We start from the raw sequence: 15,648 nt of genomic DNA on the forward strand, positions 1-15,648 counted from the left end.
ATTTTGGACTTCAGGATATAAAATGCATAAAGTGAATGCATAATTGTATCTTGATGAATTGAAACCAGGTTAATAAAATGCTGAATTACAGAATAACGTGACACAGGTCACATTTATTTTAATATTTTAAAAGAAACAATAGACTTACATCATTATTAAATCACCCCAAAACACAGCAAAGGAAATACACAAAACCAAAAGTGTCCACATAACCATCGACATTTATTTACAGTACAACGGAAGTGGTAAAATGGTAACGGAAACAAAATTGAGTTTAAAAGAAAAATATATACATCATGACCAAGAACAAAAGTAGTAACGAACTGAACACAATCTTCATGTAATATTCTTACTGTCATTCTTTTGTCGACTGAAAATGATAGGAAACCAAAATGCAAGCTGGAAACAAAAGAGAAAAGAGAAAGGTAGTAAATTTTTCATAAGCAATTCACTTTTTATAAGCAAATCAACAGATTAGATTTAGACTGTTCATCGAAATGAAAAAAGCAAACCAACCTGCATAGTAAACGACTTCCAGGTCATTTTTGCACCCTTGGCCTTCCACTTGTTCCTTCTTTTCAGAATTTTTGCATGAAGCATAGCAATCCTCTTCTCTGCATCTTCTGAGTAAAACTGTTCTGACACGATGAGTCTCAGCTGATTGAGCTTCGATGACAGAACAACCAGGAGTAGAAGCACGGTGAAGATGAAGCACAGAGGGATCAGTGATTTGTGGAGCCACAGTTCTGGTGCAGGTAGACACTTCTTTTCAAAAACAGACACGTTGTAGGAGAAGTTGTGCACTTCTTGGTCATGTTCGATGGGAACACCGATGAGAAAGGTTCCCTTCTGAATAAACACATGAGAGAAAAAGAAGAGAATTTACCTTCAACTTTAATAATAATATGAATAAAAAAATTTACATTAAGATAGAGGAAAAGAATATCTGGATAAAATATTATTACTATTACAGTGGTACCTTGAAACTCTAAAGACGTTGTGTTTTTAGGTATTTTTTCCCGTAAGGATGTACGGGAAACCTGTTAATGCATCCATGGTCCTGTGGAGCTGCAAATATTTTAGGCTAATGTAAAATAATGGGGTTGTTTTTGACACTTACATGCTGAAAATAAATAAAATATAATAATAAAATGTAATATAAAATAAAATTATTAGCAGTAATAATTAAGAGAAGTTTAGTGTTCCTGTGTTGTCCTTTTAAGACATTAAGTCACATTAAGCTATTCTTAATGATAAGCGTTTTAGACTCTCACAGAAAAGCTGATTCTTAAAATTTCTCAGAACCTCGAGCTGTAACACAAGTTTAAAAGTGAAACAAGAGAAAAATCCAGCTAAACACAGATACATGTGGAGCTTTCAAAGTGAATCTGACGGTTATTCTACACAAATGCAGATTCGTCTGATATTTGCACTTTGGTGGTGTTTTACTGCACAGCCAAGCACCAAACAAAACGGCAGTCACACACACGTCAAGTTTAAGGTAAACGTTAAGTTTAAGGGTACAAATTTCTTGACAAAGGGTGTTGAGTTTTAAAGATTTCAAGTTTAGGGGACTGTATTATTATTATTATTATCATTATCATTATCATTATCATTATCATTATCATTTTAAATTTACCTCCACTTTAAGTAATACAGGAACATGAAGTGGCTCCAACTCCGACAATCGATTACTCAGAACAACGATGATCCAATACACTAGAGCATCCAGTCCTACAAAGAAGAGCCAGGCCACACTGTGGGTTACGATGGGGATGCTAAATTTAAGCATGGCTTTCATCTCCTTTTTTGTCAAACTGGTGGATGGAACAATAATGTAATGTTTTGACTCCTTTTTGGAAAGTGGGAGCACTGATGGTTTCCCCTGTAATTTCTGTTTTTCATCATATTTCACAAAGTTTTTGGTAATGAGCACATTCTTGTGCTTTCTGTTGGAGCGAAACCTCCTGAGGTAGAGTGCTGTGGTGATAACAAGTAGCACAATACCCAAAGCTGGATATAGTTTCTTTCCAATGGAGGAAACGCCGCTAATCACCCCCAGCACGCTCTCGGCTGTCTCATTCAGAGCCCTGTGAGCGTCTGTTATTTTCTTTGTGAAGTTTCCCGACTGCACTGAAGGATTCAGCTTAAAGTCCATGACAAGGTGGTCAGAGAGAATATCGGGCAGACCTAGTTTGAGTTGCGAAACCACCCATTTTAACATGCGGATATAATTGCTGAGGGGAGCTAGATCAATGGCGATGAGTTTTTCCTCCAGGTTGCAGATCATACTCTTTGCAAGTCCTTTAAGGTTTCTTAATGTGTTCTGAATGTTTAAAAGAATCACTACTGTTGTTCCAGCTGTAAGAAGCTGTTTCTTGCCTTGCTTCAAACCGATGGACATGAGAAACAGAATTCCGAAACAGCGAATGCTGGGAGAAATGCACATGGCAAGCGTGAAGAAGAACCAAAACCCTGCTGTGATAATGATGCACACCTCAATGCTGAGCTGTAATGGAATGCGGAGAGCTAGTAGGAGAAGAAATGCCAGAATAAAGCTCGTCATCAGACAGGATATGAGCAAAAGAAGCTTCTCCCTCCAGCTTAGATTATTATTTGTTGTGTATAGAGCACAAATACTGGACCAGGCTGCACGCAGGTCAGCAATCAGCTTCCGTAAGTTCATTGTAGATTTTATCTGAAACAACAGTGAAGTGCTTAAATAATGAATGCTATGTCCTAAATTTAAACATTTATGTATTTATAATGTAGATTTTAATTTATGCATTTGGCATCCACCTGCATTAAGGACAAGATACAACGTGAACATAATCCGAGGGTCAAGTGTCTGACTAAAGGACCCAGATATGATAGCTAGGTGGTGACAGGACTTAAAGCTTTAACTTTTAATTTAATATACCAGTGCATTAACCAGTAAGCCAGTTGATTACCAATTCCAAACGCATTTCCAAAAACAATTGGGACATTTTGGAAAATGCATTGAAAACAAGAAGCTGTGTTAAATTATCTAGAACTTTAACCTTTAATGTTTCAACCATTGACCATTGTATTTAGTAAACATAAGCTTATTTAGAATTAGATCTGAAAAAGACTAAAAAAAGGTATGGCAACGTGAGAGTGATTTTATTTGGTATAAAAGAAGGATCAATTTAAGGATGTGCTGTGGCTCACCACTTAGTGCCAAACGTTGTGAAAGAAAAGTTGTATTTTTTATTTCATTTCTTTTCAACTGCTTTCAACTGGTCAGAGTTCTGGCATGCCCAGAAACACTAAACACAAGGCAGAAATACCCTGGACTGGGCACCAAAATCCATCTCAGGGCTTGGTCCACCCCATCAGAAATAGCAAATCTGGAGAAGTCTTGAATCATGCAACACTTGAATAACTAGCATTTTTAGTTTCCAAACCTGTACACAGTATTAAACATGTCTCTGTCCCAAATTGAATGTTTTTTTGCAAACAGCATATCTCTACTGAACCTTAACAAGAAAAAGTTCCAGCTCCACATATCCATAATTAAAAACTGACTGTAAAAACTAAATCATACAGTAAATAATCTAAAACCAGGTCAAAACATAACATCACCATTACAAAGTTTAACCTACCTCACGTTCATGAGCTTCACACTTCACTAAATGCTGTTCTGAAATGACAGATCAGTGCAGCAAATCCTCAGACGTCTGAGTCAAAATCACAATGTTTACTCAAAGACTACAGGCGATGTCTCATGAGACGGAACCACAACTGCTGAGATATTAGAGGAAGTAAGAAATGACCAGTCGGAAGCTGAAGCTTAGAAATAATGTAGTTTTGCCTTCCTCTTTAGGACTATTATTATTTTCAGTTTATCATAATTTTCTTTCTATTTAACCACCAAAACAAGAGTTCTTCTTGATTTCACTATTTATCATGGAGCAAAATCACTGAGTGAAAATGAAAAACATGAAGTATAACTTAGCTTGGAGTAATGTTTAAATATCCAGTCTAGGTGGATGTTAAATATTCAGGATTACTTAATACTCTTTATAAATGCGGATTGATAGTGTCCTGCTGATGAGCTAACCCAGTGTGTTTGATTAGCAGCTCAGTGAGGTACCAAGTGTGTTCTTATTTCGCACACACACATATTCCTAATTGCTTTTTAATAAAGAAATATTAACACTGGCTATTTTAGGTTTCAGGTCTCGCTAGTCCTCTAATTACCTTTTACATTTACATTATTTTCAAATTTAATGAAAACTAATGATCCTTTGCCTTGTTTTTTTAAGCATTTTCTCTCCATTTTCCTCCCGATTTAGTGTAATTTGTCTTCCGCTGCATCCGCCTCTTCCGACACGTGCACAGCCCTCCTCTACTTGCCCCTGCACTCTGCACAGGTGTCTCTTCCGCCAATCAGGGTCCTTACACAGCGTATGAAGATCCCACCCACACATATTCTGGTCATCCCACCCTAACAGATACGGTAGCCAATTAGTATCTGCTGCAGACACTGCCAATTATGCCTGCCAGATAGCGCCCAGCCGACCGGTCGCAACACCGAGTTTCTCGGCGCTGGTGTGCTAGCAGAATATCCTTCCTCTGCCTTGTAACAGACATACTTTAAGGTTTTTGTAACTATTTATTGCAGAACTATTTTTTTTCTTTTATTCAGATGACTTGCTTTTGTTTGCTGAATTGTTGTCCATGTGCATAACCCATTTATACTTCAGCTACAGCTTACAGACTAACATTCTTCTGAAGAATTCTCAGCAGTAAAGCACCTCCACACCATCAGAGACCACCCAAGAAGGATGGGTCCCTGCTGAGTCTGGTTCCGCTCAAGGTTTCTTTCTGTATTTTAAGGGAGTTTTTCCTTGCCACTGTCGCCCTCGGCTTGCTCAACTGGAGTTTTTGGTCTGTTGGTCCTGGAGTCTGTAAAGTTGCTTTGAGACAATGTCCAGTGCAAAAAGCGCTATACAAATAAATTTGACTTGACTCGAATGAGACTCCCACAGTTACGTATGACTGTTGGTTTAATTTTGCACTGAAAAAGGCAATCACCAGTTCTTAATGGTGAAAACTAAATACTGCACTTTATAGTAAAAACATTAGACCAGACTGTGTTTCCATGTCCCTGATCAATATAGAGTATGTAATAATTTACCTTGCTTTTATTTAAGTTTGAATATACAAATGCTTGTTTTTAGATGTTAATTTAAATAGAAATTTGAATACAAATAAAAAAAAGATTGACTTGTTATATCAGGATAAGTTATGATAAACAGATAACTTACTCAGAGTCAGTGTAATATCCCTTTTTATTGTTTAATTTGAAAAATAACTTACATAAATCTCTGTACTCAACCATACTTAACCAAGACATAGCCTTGGCATGAACACATTGTACCAGAAAAAAGAAAAGGCATTCAAAAGGGTTTATAACATCTGCATGGAGTGAGACATTATCCCAATTCCACAAGACCTTATCTAATAATGTCTGCGTTTTTTTATAATGCAGATTTCATGACTTATGACACTTAATATGTACAATTTGCAAATCAGAGAGAAACTATACATAGCTCGTTAAAGAAAAGACAGAATAAAAACCCATCAAAATAGATTTTTTTAATGGAAGAGGAATAATGTCTCAGTATAGATTCGTTTAGTCATTATAGCTAGAAGAATCATCTCAAAGTTTAAATTACTAAAATAGAAAATTATAAATGAATCAATCTTGGCTTGTAAATAAACTAACAAAAATATATTAAACACATATTAAACATTCTTAAAACTGAAAGCAGAATCTAAATGTTCCTACAATGTGGCAAATGTTCAAGTCATGCGTCCTTGTTGTCGGAATCCTGGTGTGAAGTCTAAAACTGCAATACTGCAACTACCTATGAGATACGGAAAATCTCACGTCCCAATTTAAATGAAATATTATATTCTGAATACTGGGAAAAAATCTGAGCTACTTCCTTCAGGATACAAAATTCTCTTTCTCTCTATATATATTTTTTAAAGAACAGTAAATAAAATAGAAGAAAATTGGGTGGAATGTTTCATTCAAAACCAGCCAAATGCTCTTAAATAAAAAAGTGGGGTTTGGGGTTTAAAAGTAACATAGTAACACATGCACTGTACAAGAAACTGCAAAAACGTTATTCTTATATTGTTTTTTTTTTCTTCCAAATATCTTCATCTTTATCAAAACATGCTGTGTTAACGCACGCCATGACCAAGCCATGTTGCAGAAACTCCATTTCAACATGCTTGTTAAATCGAATTAAGGTAGAAAATTTAGGATTGTGGGAACAGCCCTGCAGAAACATCAGTACAGAATCAGGGGGATCTGACAAGAGCAGCAATGAAATTTATCCTGGGAACAAAGAGGGAATAAATAAACGTGTAGAATTATTATGAAGTGACTGATACAGTTTCATTTTCTGTGAACAGAATGAAATAATAAATGTTGAAGTTTGTATTTTATCCATATGTCTGTAAAAACAAACACAGTTCAGACACTAGTGTAGTCTTTAGGTTATAAATAAAACAGGGTTTCTCTTTTTTTTTAATCACGTCATTGCATTCACTCCCGATGAAAATCATGCACTAGTGAAATTTCTTTTAAAAATAATAGAAATTCTCAAAAATGGCTGATGTGTTTCATATTTATTTTTTGTCTATTTTTTGCAATCTCAGGAAAATAATTGTTTCTTTTCAGCTAAAGTTCAACTAATTGTGTCCATGCAAAAAAAAAAAAAAAAAAAAACTGAGTCCCTTTAAATTTCGTACAATATCAACAGAGAAATTGTTCCGGATCCTGAAAGTTCATCCGGAGGATCAGTTTCACTTCCCAGTTTACATTCTCTGTATTGCGTTTAAAAATCTGAAAACAGTCTCATTCGGCTAGTGTGTGTGCATATCTGGGGAGTGCAGGTGGTGTAACACAAACTGCGGCATCTCCGTAAAGGTTAAGCATTCCACTCTGGGTCTGTTGGAATGGCGTGACCCAGGAAACGCACGTCGCCCATTCACATAGAAATACGTCAACGAAAAAAAAAAAAAGGAAATGAGATATAATAATAATATGGGCTTGTGTAGAAATCAGAGTTCAAACCCACACTGAATGGCTTCAAATTGGACAAAATAGGTCCGTTTCCGTTCCCTCATCCGCCTGTTCCCCGTCTATAGAGGCCACTCACTCTCCATGCACGTGAACATGTGCAAGGTTTTATTAATCTTATTCATTATTAATATATTATGATCATTTTTGCGAGCAAACACAGACCGCTTTTAGTTTCACCCCTAAAAAACAGGCTCAGAAGACAACACCAAGCATGCAGTGTGTGTTACTGGGGGAAGCGATCAGCCTCAAATCTCTCACTCCCACCGACGGGATGCTACAACAACGCTAGTGATTAGCGCGGCGCTACGAGCGGCTAAACGGTGCCGAGTCCAGGGAGGTCTGGGACGCTCTTCGAGTCATGGGAGCCAGAGTAGGATCCACCAGCGAGGACGGAGGAAAGAGCTTAAACCAGCTAATCACCATGTTGGACAAGTCCAGCTCGTCTAAAAGTATCTGAATGGCGCCCATGAACGATTTGTGATCCATTCGGCCGTAATCTCCCCACACGATCACCTGGTGGTAAAAGAAAAACAAATATAATCAAAATAAAGTTTTCATGATACATTAAATGTTACCACAGTTTCTTAAAAAGACACCAGGACCAATGGGGCACCCATTACTTGCCATGGAACAGAACTAGCTGCTTACCTGTAAGACTTTTCCACCTGGACTCTCCTCGAAGGACAGTTGCTGCTGATAAAGAGGGTCCAGGGTTTTACGTGCTACTTTTGTTTTCTTTTTGGCTATGCAGACTCCATTCTCCAGTAGGTAGACCTTCACGTAGGGGGCTAGATAACGACAGAGGAATTAGACTCAAATTAAAAAAGAGTTTAAGGTCTATTAGCAAAACAGAAGACTTAAATAAATACACTATATTGCCAAAAGTATGTGGACACCTTTACTTATTACTGAGTGTGTTTGTTATTTAAAACCAAACATCTGAAACAAATGTTGATTTCAATTTTGCGGCAACATTAAGGGAGGGCTGCTTCCTGGGTTAGCACGACGGTGCCACTGTGTTAATATAATGTTTACAGTAACTGAAACGTTTACATTATCGCAAATGAATTGTCTGGCAATGCTTAATTATGTAATTTAACTTAATTTTGTGGAAAATCTTTATTTTTGTATGCATTTCCCCCCCTTTTCTTCCAATTCAGCATAGCCAATACGCTGCTGGGGACCCCAACGGCGTCCAAAGTGGGTGTATATTCACCTGACACACACTCCATCTGACATGTGTGCAATCCACCAATCCCTTTGTGTTCACCCATACAAAGGTGGATTTGCACGTGAGGTCGGCTTCGCGTACGGAGAGCCACGCCCTGGTCTCTGTGCTGTACAGGTGCCCTGGGCGACTAAGGTCCACACAGCATTAATAAACCCACCCCTTAGTCCGGTCTTTTCCCACGCAGCAGACTGGACGCCAGGTTTGTATGCTGCAGGCATTAGCCAATTTTGCCTGCTAGAGGGCGCCAGGGCCGAGATTTGAACCCTGGAGCTCAGAATCTCAGCGCAGGTGTGATGGCAGATTATCTTGCTGCACCACCTGGGCACCTAAAAGCTTTACAATTTTTGCTAGAGCAGTACCACTAGTCGGATGGCCTTTTTATTACTTGTTTCTCTGGTTTGGCTTAATTTTACACAATAAGCTTGTTTACCATCCTGTGTGAAATTATAATCCAATCTCACCTGGCAGTGCCTTAGATCCTGGTTTTCCCACAAGGCCTCGGGCTCGAATGACCTCCACCTCCAGAGCTCCTTTCTTCTCCACCATTCCAATCTGAATGTCACCTTTGTAATACCAGACACAAATTCCACAATGAGTATTTTCATATGTACTGTACCTTGTAGCTTGTATTACAGTACACAGTGCTAACGCTGATATAATTCATTGACCAAAGGTCTGTAGCGGAATTCCATTAGCATTAGCAAAAGCTTGTCCTCCGGCAGCTCTAAGCATGTAAAGTATACACAAACTGAGACAGACGAGCTGCCATAGTCAAATAAACAGTATTATTTTTAGCACTTACCCATAGGAGGTGTCGCCAAAGTCTGCCGTCCGACTAGCTGGGCGGGGCCAAGTCCATCCAGAAAGTCACTGAACTGGCTATCTGATGAGAGTCGTACGCCAGGGAAGATGAGGCTGTGGAAGCCACAGATTTGATTACTTTGACGAATATGCACATGAACTCCACATTTCTGACATATACGCCACAGTCAAAAGTATGTAGACACTCATTATTAATGGATTTGGCTATTTACTCAACAATAACTGTAAATGTGTGCATAAATCAAGCATACAGCCAAACAATCCCCATAAGAAACAAAGGATTTCACCTGCCAATAAGCTAGCTGGTTTGATTTCTGCATTGCTAAAGCTGTCATTGCCAAACCTTAGTGCTAATATTTTAAATGTCTGATATGTCTAGGAGCAACAACAGCTTAACCACACAGAAATATGCAAGATAAGCTTTCAAGACGGAACTACAAAGTGCCACAGTATGGCAAGTAAAATTTATCTATTTAGAGCTTTAACACTCATCAGGAAAAACCAAACGGTCTTGGGAAGCCATTGCACGGCACCCCTGGAGCAGAGAGGGTTAAAGGCCTTGCTCAAGGACCCAACAGTGGCTGCATGGCAGAGCTGGGGATTCAAACTCTCAACCTTTCAACTGATAGCCCAAATCTCTACCCACTAGGCTACCACTGTCCCTATGAATTGGATATCATGACCTAAGCCTAAGATCACCCTGCTCAATGCCAAGCATTAACTGTAGTGTAATAAACATCATTAAAGTTTTAATCAGTGGACTTTCATCATGGAAATAGTAAAACATGATGGTTTCTTCACCACCAATAAGGTTCCACGGTTAATTTGAATGGTTTGGGCTATTTTATTATAGAATGTTGTTATTCTAAAGTGACATTTTTGGAACACTTTTGGTTTCAGCAAGAAAAAGAGCTGGTGTGAAAGAACCTGACTGGTCTTCATGAAGCCCTGAAATAAGCCCCACCCAAAAACAACCAAAATCCTTCAATGTAAGTTTATGTTTTTACATAATTTTGGCAGCAATATACGATTGGTATATGTGTGTTGGTGTTTTGTATGGGTGTGTAAGCTACTAACGTGGCCTCAGAGCTGAAGCTGTTCATGCTGCCATCAGTGGATTCACGGCTCGCCTGCCTCGTCATCCTGCTCCTCATCTCCACAGCCAGGCCCGTCTCTGTGCTTCTCTGAACCGTACTGCGCAATTTCTTCCCTCCTGCTTCTGCACAAAAAAAAACAATATAGAGGTAAACAAAGGAGGGTGATGAGTCCATACAATTAAAAAAATATCTGGTTCTTCTAAGAAAATGTAACAAAAGAAGTTCTGCACAGAAGAATATTCCATCATGTCAGAATAAACAACTCAAGTATACTCCTGTTAATAATTCAGCAGCAATTTCACCAAGTGTTTCTCATCATCATTCAAAGCAACAGTCACACATTAGTAGGAAAAAAAACTGCAAATGGAGGTTACCGGGAACCAAGCATCATTTACAAATAAACGATTTGCAATGACTGACTGTTCAGCCAATCAATTATTTTTAATGGAACAGCCTTACACAGATTGCTGGGCTGAACCCTACAGGGACAAACTGGAACATTGATTGTAAGCCAGGTCTACTTGTCTAACAAAGTGACTTAAAATTATGGCTGAACACAATGAGTAATTGAGGGTTAAGGGCCTTGCTCAGGGGTCCAACTGTGGCAACTTGGCAATGGCAGGGCTTGAACCGGCAAGCTTCTGATTACTAGACCAGTACAATAACGGCTGAGCTACCACTGCCCCAACCGACCAGGAGTCTGACTGTATCCAGGAAAAGAGGGAAGAGACAAGAACCCAACAATGTGCATCTTATCCTGTTTCTGCAGCTTATTTCCACTAGACTGGATGCAACACACACACACACGCACGCACGGACACGCACACACACACGTTCCTTTGCTTCTTCTCAACTTATGCAAGGTGACAGCTGACCTCTATCAGACCTGCTGCTCATCCCTGTATGTGACAGGCACTAACAAGCAACACGTGGCCCCGCTCCTGATGGGTACATACGAAACCCCTTCCTCTACTAACGACAACAAGAGCAAGACAAGAGGGACCAGACAATGACCTTGTACAGGTGTACAAGGTGGAGCATCTGCACTGAACTGCTTAAGGATGTTCTGGTGGGTGTGGATGTACAAAAATAGCTGTGGCTCTGAATCACTGTGAGAAATAAGTAGAACTGAGTAGAAGTAAATAGTTAGTAGAAATATAAAAATGAAATCTGATACCTCATTAAGATTTTTGAAATATAAAACAGCAGCAGGCCCAAAGACAATTTCTAATAATCCTAATATAAAGAGCATTTGAATATGGATAATGTATATATCAAAATATGCAGTGATATATGTAGTGCACATCACATTAGGAATGAAGTCTAAAACACAAATCATCTTAAACTCCTGGCTAAAAATGTTGAATTTTTACACATCTGCATTAAACCAACCAAGCATATAAAAACAAAAATGCATATCTGAGCAACAGATGTTTTCTGCATGTTTCAGGTCTACTTACTCATAGAAAGGGTCACTGAGCACCAGCACTAACTGCTCACCTAATCAACATGATGCATCATTTTTTTGGTGATGGGAGTGATATTTGGCAAGGATGACAATGTCTCACAAAATAGAATGTGAATTACTGGAAAATGACACATTTCTGTAAATCATATAATGCTGCCATCATAGTCACTGGACACAACCCAGTAGAAGACCTATGAGAGAGTCTAAACACCAGCATCCAAACACTAATTAATGACTAGTTCAGTGTCAGTATAGGTAAATGGTTTCTATATTTGTCCCCACCTGTATGTATCAAGTACTGATTCACTGAATGACTAAATGAAGCATCATCTATCATGAGCATATACAAATCAATCAGGTTAATCAGATCACAAGTTAGGGTATTAAGGAAGCTCAATTATTTTACACAGGTATATCATTTCTGATTTTTAATGAACGTTTGTGGGGCTACTGTATTAAGAATTCAGGCTCCTGCAGGGTTTACAATCTTAGACAAACAGACATCAGATTCTTCATGACCCTGCTTTACCTCTATCTCCTGACACTGGCTAAACAAAATAAAATAAATCTAATTCAACCAAAATTCCCTGGACAGACTGATTATACTTTGTGTGACAACACATCATTCTGTACTAATCAGGATCCTCAGACTCTTAATGGGATCATAATTACATCCGAGAAGATAAACTCATCTTGTATTTACCCTATTAGACTTTATTAAATCAGAATCAGAACGAGCGGAATGAAGGCTGTGTTCACAAACCATAACAGTTAGTTTATTTACATCTGTTATTGAGGATCATACTGAAAAGAGATTAGAGATGAATCTGCAATGATGTTTTGTAGCTGAATTCTAGATTTAAAAGGTTTAGTCTGAAACTGTTGGTAAGGTATTAATAGCAAAAAGCTGAGAGACGGAGTGAGATCGGTGCTTCAAGGTCAGATAGAAAGCACGCTTTTCAAGCTGGCAACCTTGACTGAAGCCGACGGCATCATTTTAAAGTATTTTTTATTTATAAGCATGTTAAATATAGACTCAGAACTGGGAAACATGCTACACCGCGGTTGTGGACTTGGATCTTTTAAAAAAATTAATAACACATTTTCACATGCAGATTTTAGAAGCAATAGCAAGATAACAGCACAAATCATGCCAACATCTACATGCTTCCACAGCTTTCTATTCAACACAGAGGGTCTTCATTAAGGAAACTGACTCTCCAAACCGAGCAGACCTCACTGTCCTGCTATACATACTCCAATAAACTCATCTCACCTCCATCCTCCTCGTCAAATGAGTTCATGCAGGGGAAATACACAGCCAGCGCCTCGAACGAGGCTGACAGGCTCATGCGGCTCTGCGTGCGCTGCATGCGCCCGCTGCCTGAAGCACTGCCCGTCGTAGAGCTGGCATCGCTGCTCTGTCTGCCCATGGTGCTATCCGAAAAGTTCAATCACAGAAGCCTGGATGCTGAGGACTGCAGTCTGTAAATTGCAAGCTCTTTTGGACAAGCTGCGAAGCCCATAAAGTGCCTGGTAGTTGCAGATTTCAGAGGGTTTTTTTCCTGTGTGTGTGTGTGTGTGTGTGTGTCTGAGTAGGATCCCAGGAGTATGCCGCACTAGCGTCTAAGTCTGAGAGAGGCTGTCTGCTTGTTTCAGCTTCTCTTCTTTCTACAGCACACACACATAGACAGAAATGAAGGGGGGGGGGGGGGGGGTGCAGCACACTCGCTCCTCCCTTAGCCAATCACAATATGTGCCAAGGATGAGTACCGAGCATCTAATGAGCTCTACCCAGAGATACAGCAAGATTGTGTGTGAGAGTGTGCTGGGGGGGACTATTAGGAGTCTCAGCATCACCTCTGCCCAACATTGACCACACGCCGAACACTCCCAGTTCACGTGGCAAGCAGACACGCACATGTGCAAACACATCTGAAAGCTGTAACATCCATCCGTTTAGCATTCGCTCCTGCACACATGAAAAACACAATCTGCTGTTTGTCTCCCTGTAATTACGAATCTCTCACTTCATCCACGTATCATCAATTCCCAGAAAGCAGACGAACCAGAAAAAGGCACAAAAAACCTTATCATGAATTTTAATTCTTTTTTTAAATGGATTGCTTCCAAGATGATACTGGATCAAAAATACAGAAACTGTCATTTTATTATTGACTTGGTGGCATTGGAAGCTCTACACTGTCCTTTCACTTTAACTACCTTAAAAATTCAACTGATGATGGTATAAATCAGGCTAGTTTGACACCTTTTTTCCAATGTAATCATTTATAGTTTCCCTCTACAAATTCTCTGCCGCTTGCACCACTCAACGCTGGCTGAATAGAGACACAGACTAGCACCAACTCTGTCCAAAAAGTGTGCAGTCATTGGCCACTTCTGTATACCATGTCTCGATAGACATACTCCGCCTTACATGTCTCTCTAGTTGCTGTTCCAAGGCAATACAAGTAATCCCATCTGATCCTCCCTCCCTCAGACACAGCTATCTGTGTCTGTTAAGCACTGGGCCAAAGATGTAGCCATGCTGAGACTTGAATTTGACAGCTTATACTTTGTGATGGTGGGTCACCGTCCAAGCATCTAATTTTCTAAATAAAGGCTCTCAGTTTGTTTCTGTGATTAAAAATCATCCTGTGTGACAAATGTGCAATAACAGAGGCAGTAAGAAAGAGAGCAATTATTATTAGTAGTAGCAGTAGTAGTGGGAGTACTAGTAGTAGTAATCTAAACCATGCTTTCAGTAATGAAAGGTAGAGGACCAGTGGCCGCTTTAATAGGTATTGATGTCCTGAAAAACAGTCTCATTATAACCAAGTTCACACGGATCATGCTCATCTAAAGAAAAACAAAACTACCCTGGTGTTGCTGTTGGATTAAAGAATGAAAGCAGCACAGGGAAAACTAATTACATGCATTCATTAAAAGACAAAGATCTCATTAGGGAGAAAGCATTCTATCCTTTTATCCACAGATACCAGTGGATTTTTAGTGAGTGCCAAGTCACAGCACTTTTTATGTATGATGTTACAGACTCGCTGGGCAATGCAAAAAAAAAAATAATAATAGTAAATAAACATTACTGTAGATTATGTAATGTACACAAAAACATTCCATTTAAATTAGATGTGTACATCTTATTGGAGTTAGATGAATTAAAAACAACTAAAATCGAGATCAGCTCAACACAGACTGCAAATACATTATCATATACTAAATAAAATACATGAGAATTATACAAATTGTATTTTAGGACATTATGCTACTAATATTTTAATTATAAAAGCTGTATTAGTCATAGCTGTGCACTACCATGCAAAATTGGGTGTTAAGACTTTATTTTGCACTGTTATAACTCTACAATGCACTTTTATACACATGAATATAAGCTCTATGGTGACAAAAATGTCATAAATTTAACTTTACCAAACACCAATGAAATTTTACAATGTGCTACTATGACCCCACAGTGCACTACTACAATCTATATTTGCACTACTATGTCCATATGATGCATCACTTTGATTTCAGTGACACCATAGTGAAAGATTGTGACCCAAAACACACTAACAAACTCTATGATGACAAAAATGTCATAAATCTAACTTCACCAAACACCAATGAAATTTTACAATGTGCTACTATGACCCAACAATGCATTACTCTGACCTTACAACACACGACTACGGTACAATAAATTTGCAATGCTCGATCTAAACCCAACTGTACAGTATTCGTAAACAGCAAAATGTTGGTTTGATCTTTCAGTGCACTATAGTCTGACCCCAGAATGTAGAGTTTAATACAAAGTGCATGTGGATCATTTTGGCAGCATGTGCATGTGACATCAGCAGATCGTGCCCTGTCCAGTCCATTTTTG

The 15,648-nt window shown here is 38.8% G+C and overlaps 2 protein-coding genes across 10 annotated transcripts in view; both read right to left on the minus strand.

The window, feature by feature from the left end:
- Positions 1 to 336: 336 nt before the first annotated feature.
- On the minus strand, positions 337 to 2,686 carry LOC134300767 (dendritic cell-specific transmembrane protein). The gene is made up of 3 exons (XM_062985188.1): positions 1,640 to 2,686; positions 517 to 849; positions 337 to 399 (listed from the first exon to the last, which is right to left on the minus strand). The coding sequence occupies exons 1-3, from the start codon at positions 2,684 to 2,686 to the stop codon at positions 337 to 339; spliced, it is 1,443 nt and encodes a 480-aa protein (XP_062841258.1).
- Positions 2,687 to 6,764: 4,078 nt separating this feature from the next.
- rims2a (regulating synaptic membrane exocytosis 2a) overlaps positions 6,765 to 15,648 on the minus strand; it is a 148,325-nt gene continuing 139,441 nt past the window's right edge. For 8 of the 9 annotated variants that reach the window (XM_062985768.1, XM_062985764.1, XM_062985762.1 and 5 more), the window contains 5 exons: positions 10,260 to 10,401; positions 9,163 to 9,275; positions 8,822 to 8,923; positions 7,778 to 7,917; positions 6,765 to 7,642 (listed from right to left, as the gene is read on the minus strand). In XM_062985768.1, the coding sequence (XP_062841838.1) occupies positions 7,433 to 7,642; positions 7,778 to 7,917; positions 8,822 to 8,923; positions 9,163 to 9,275; positions 10,260 to 10,401 (707 nt within the window). In that variant the 3' untranslated portion in view covers positions 6,765 to 7,432. Of the gene's footprint in view, positions 7,643 to 7,777; positions 7,918 to 8,821; positions 8,924 to 9,162; positions 9,276 to 10,259; positions 10,402 to 13,023; positions 13,181 to 15,648 lie in introns of those variants that run through there. The other variant, XM_062985767.1, reaches the window with a different exon arrangement.

Source organism: Trichomycterus rosablanca, chromosome 23, assembly GCF_030014385.1.
Source record: "Trichomycterus rosablanca isolate fTriRos1 chromosome 23, fTriRos1.hap1, whole genome shotgun sequence".
Classification (NCBI taxonomy): domain Eukaryota; kingdom Metazoa; phylum Chordata; class Actinopteri; order Siluriformes; family Trichomycteridae; genus Trichomycterus; species Trichomycterus rosablanca.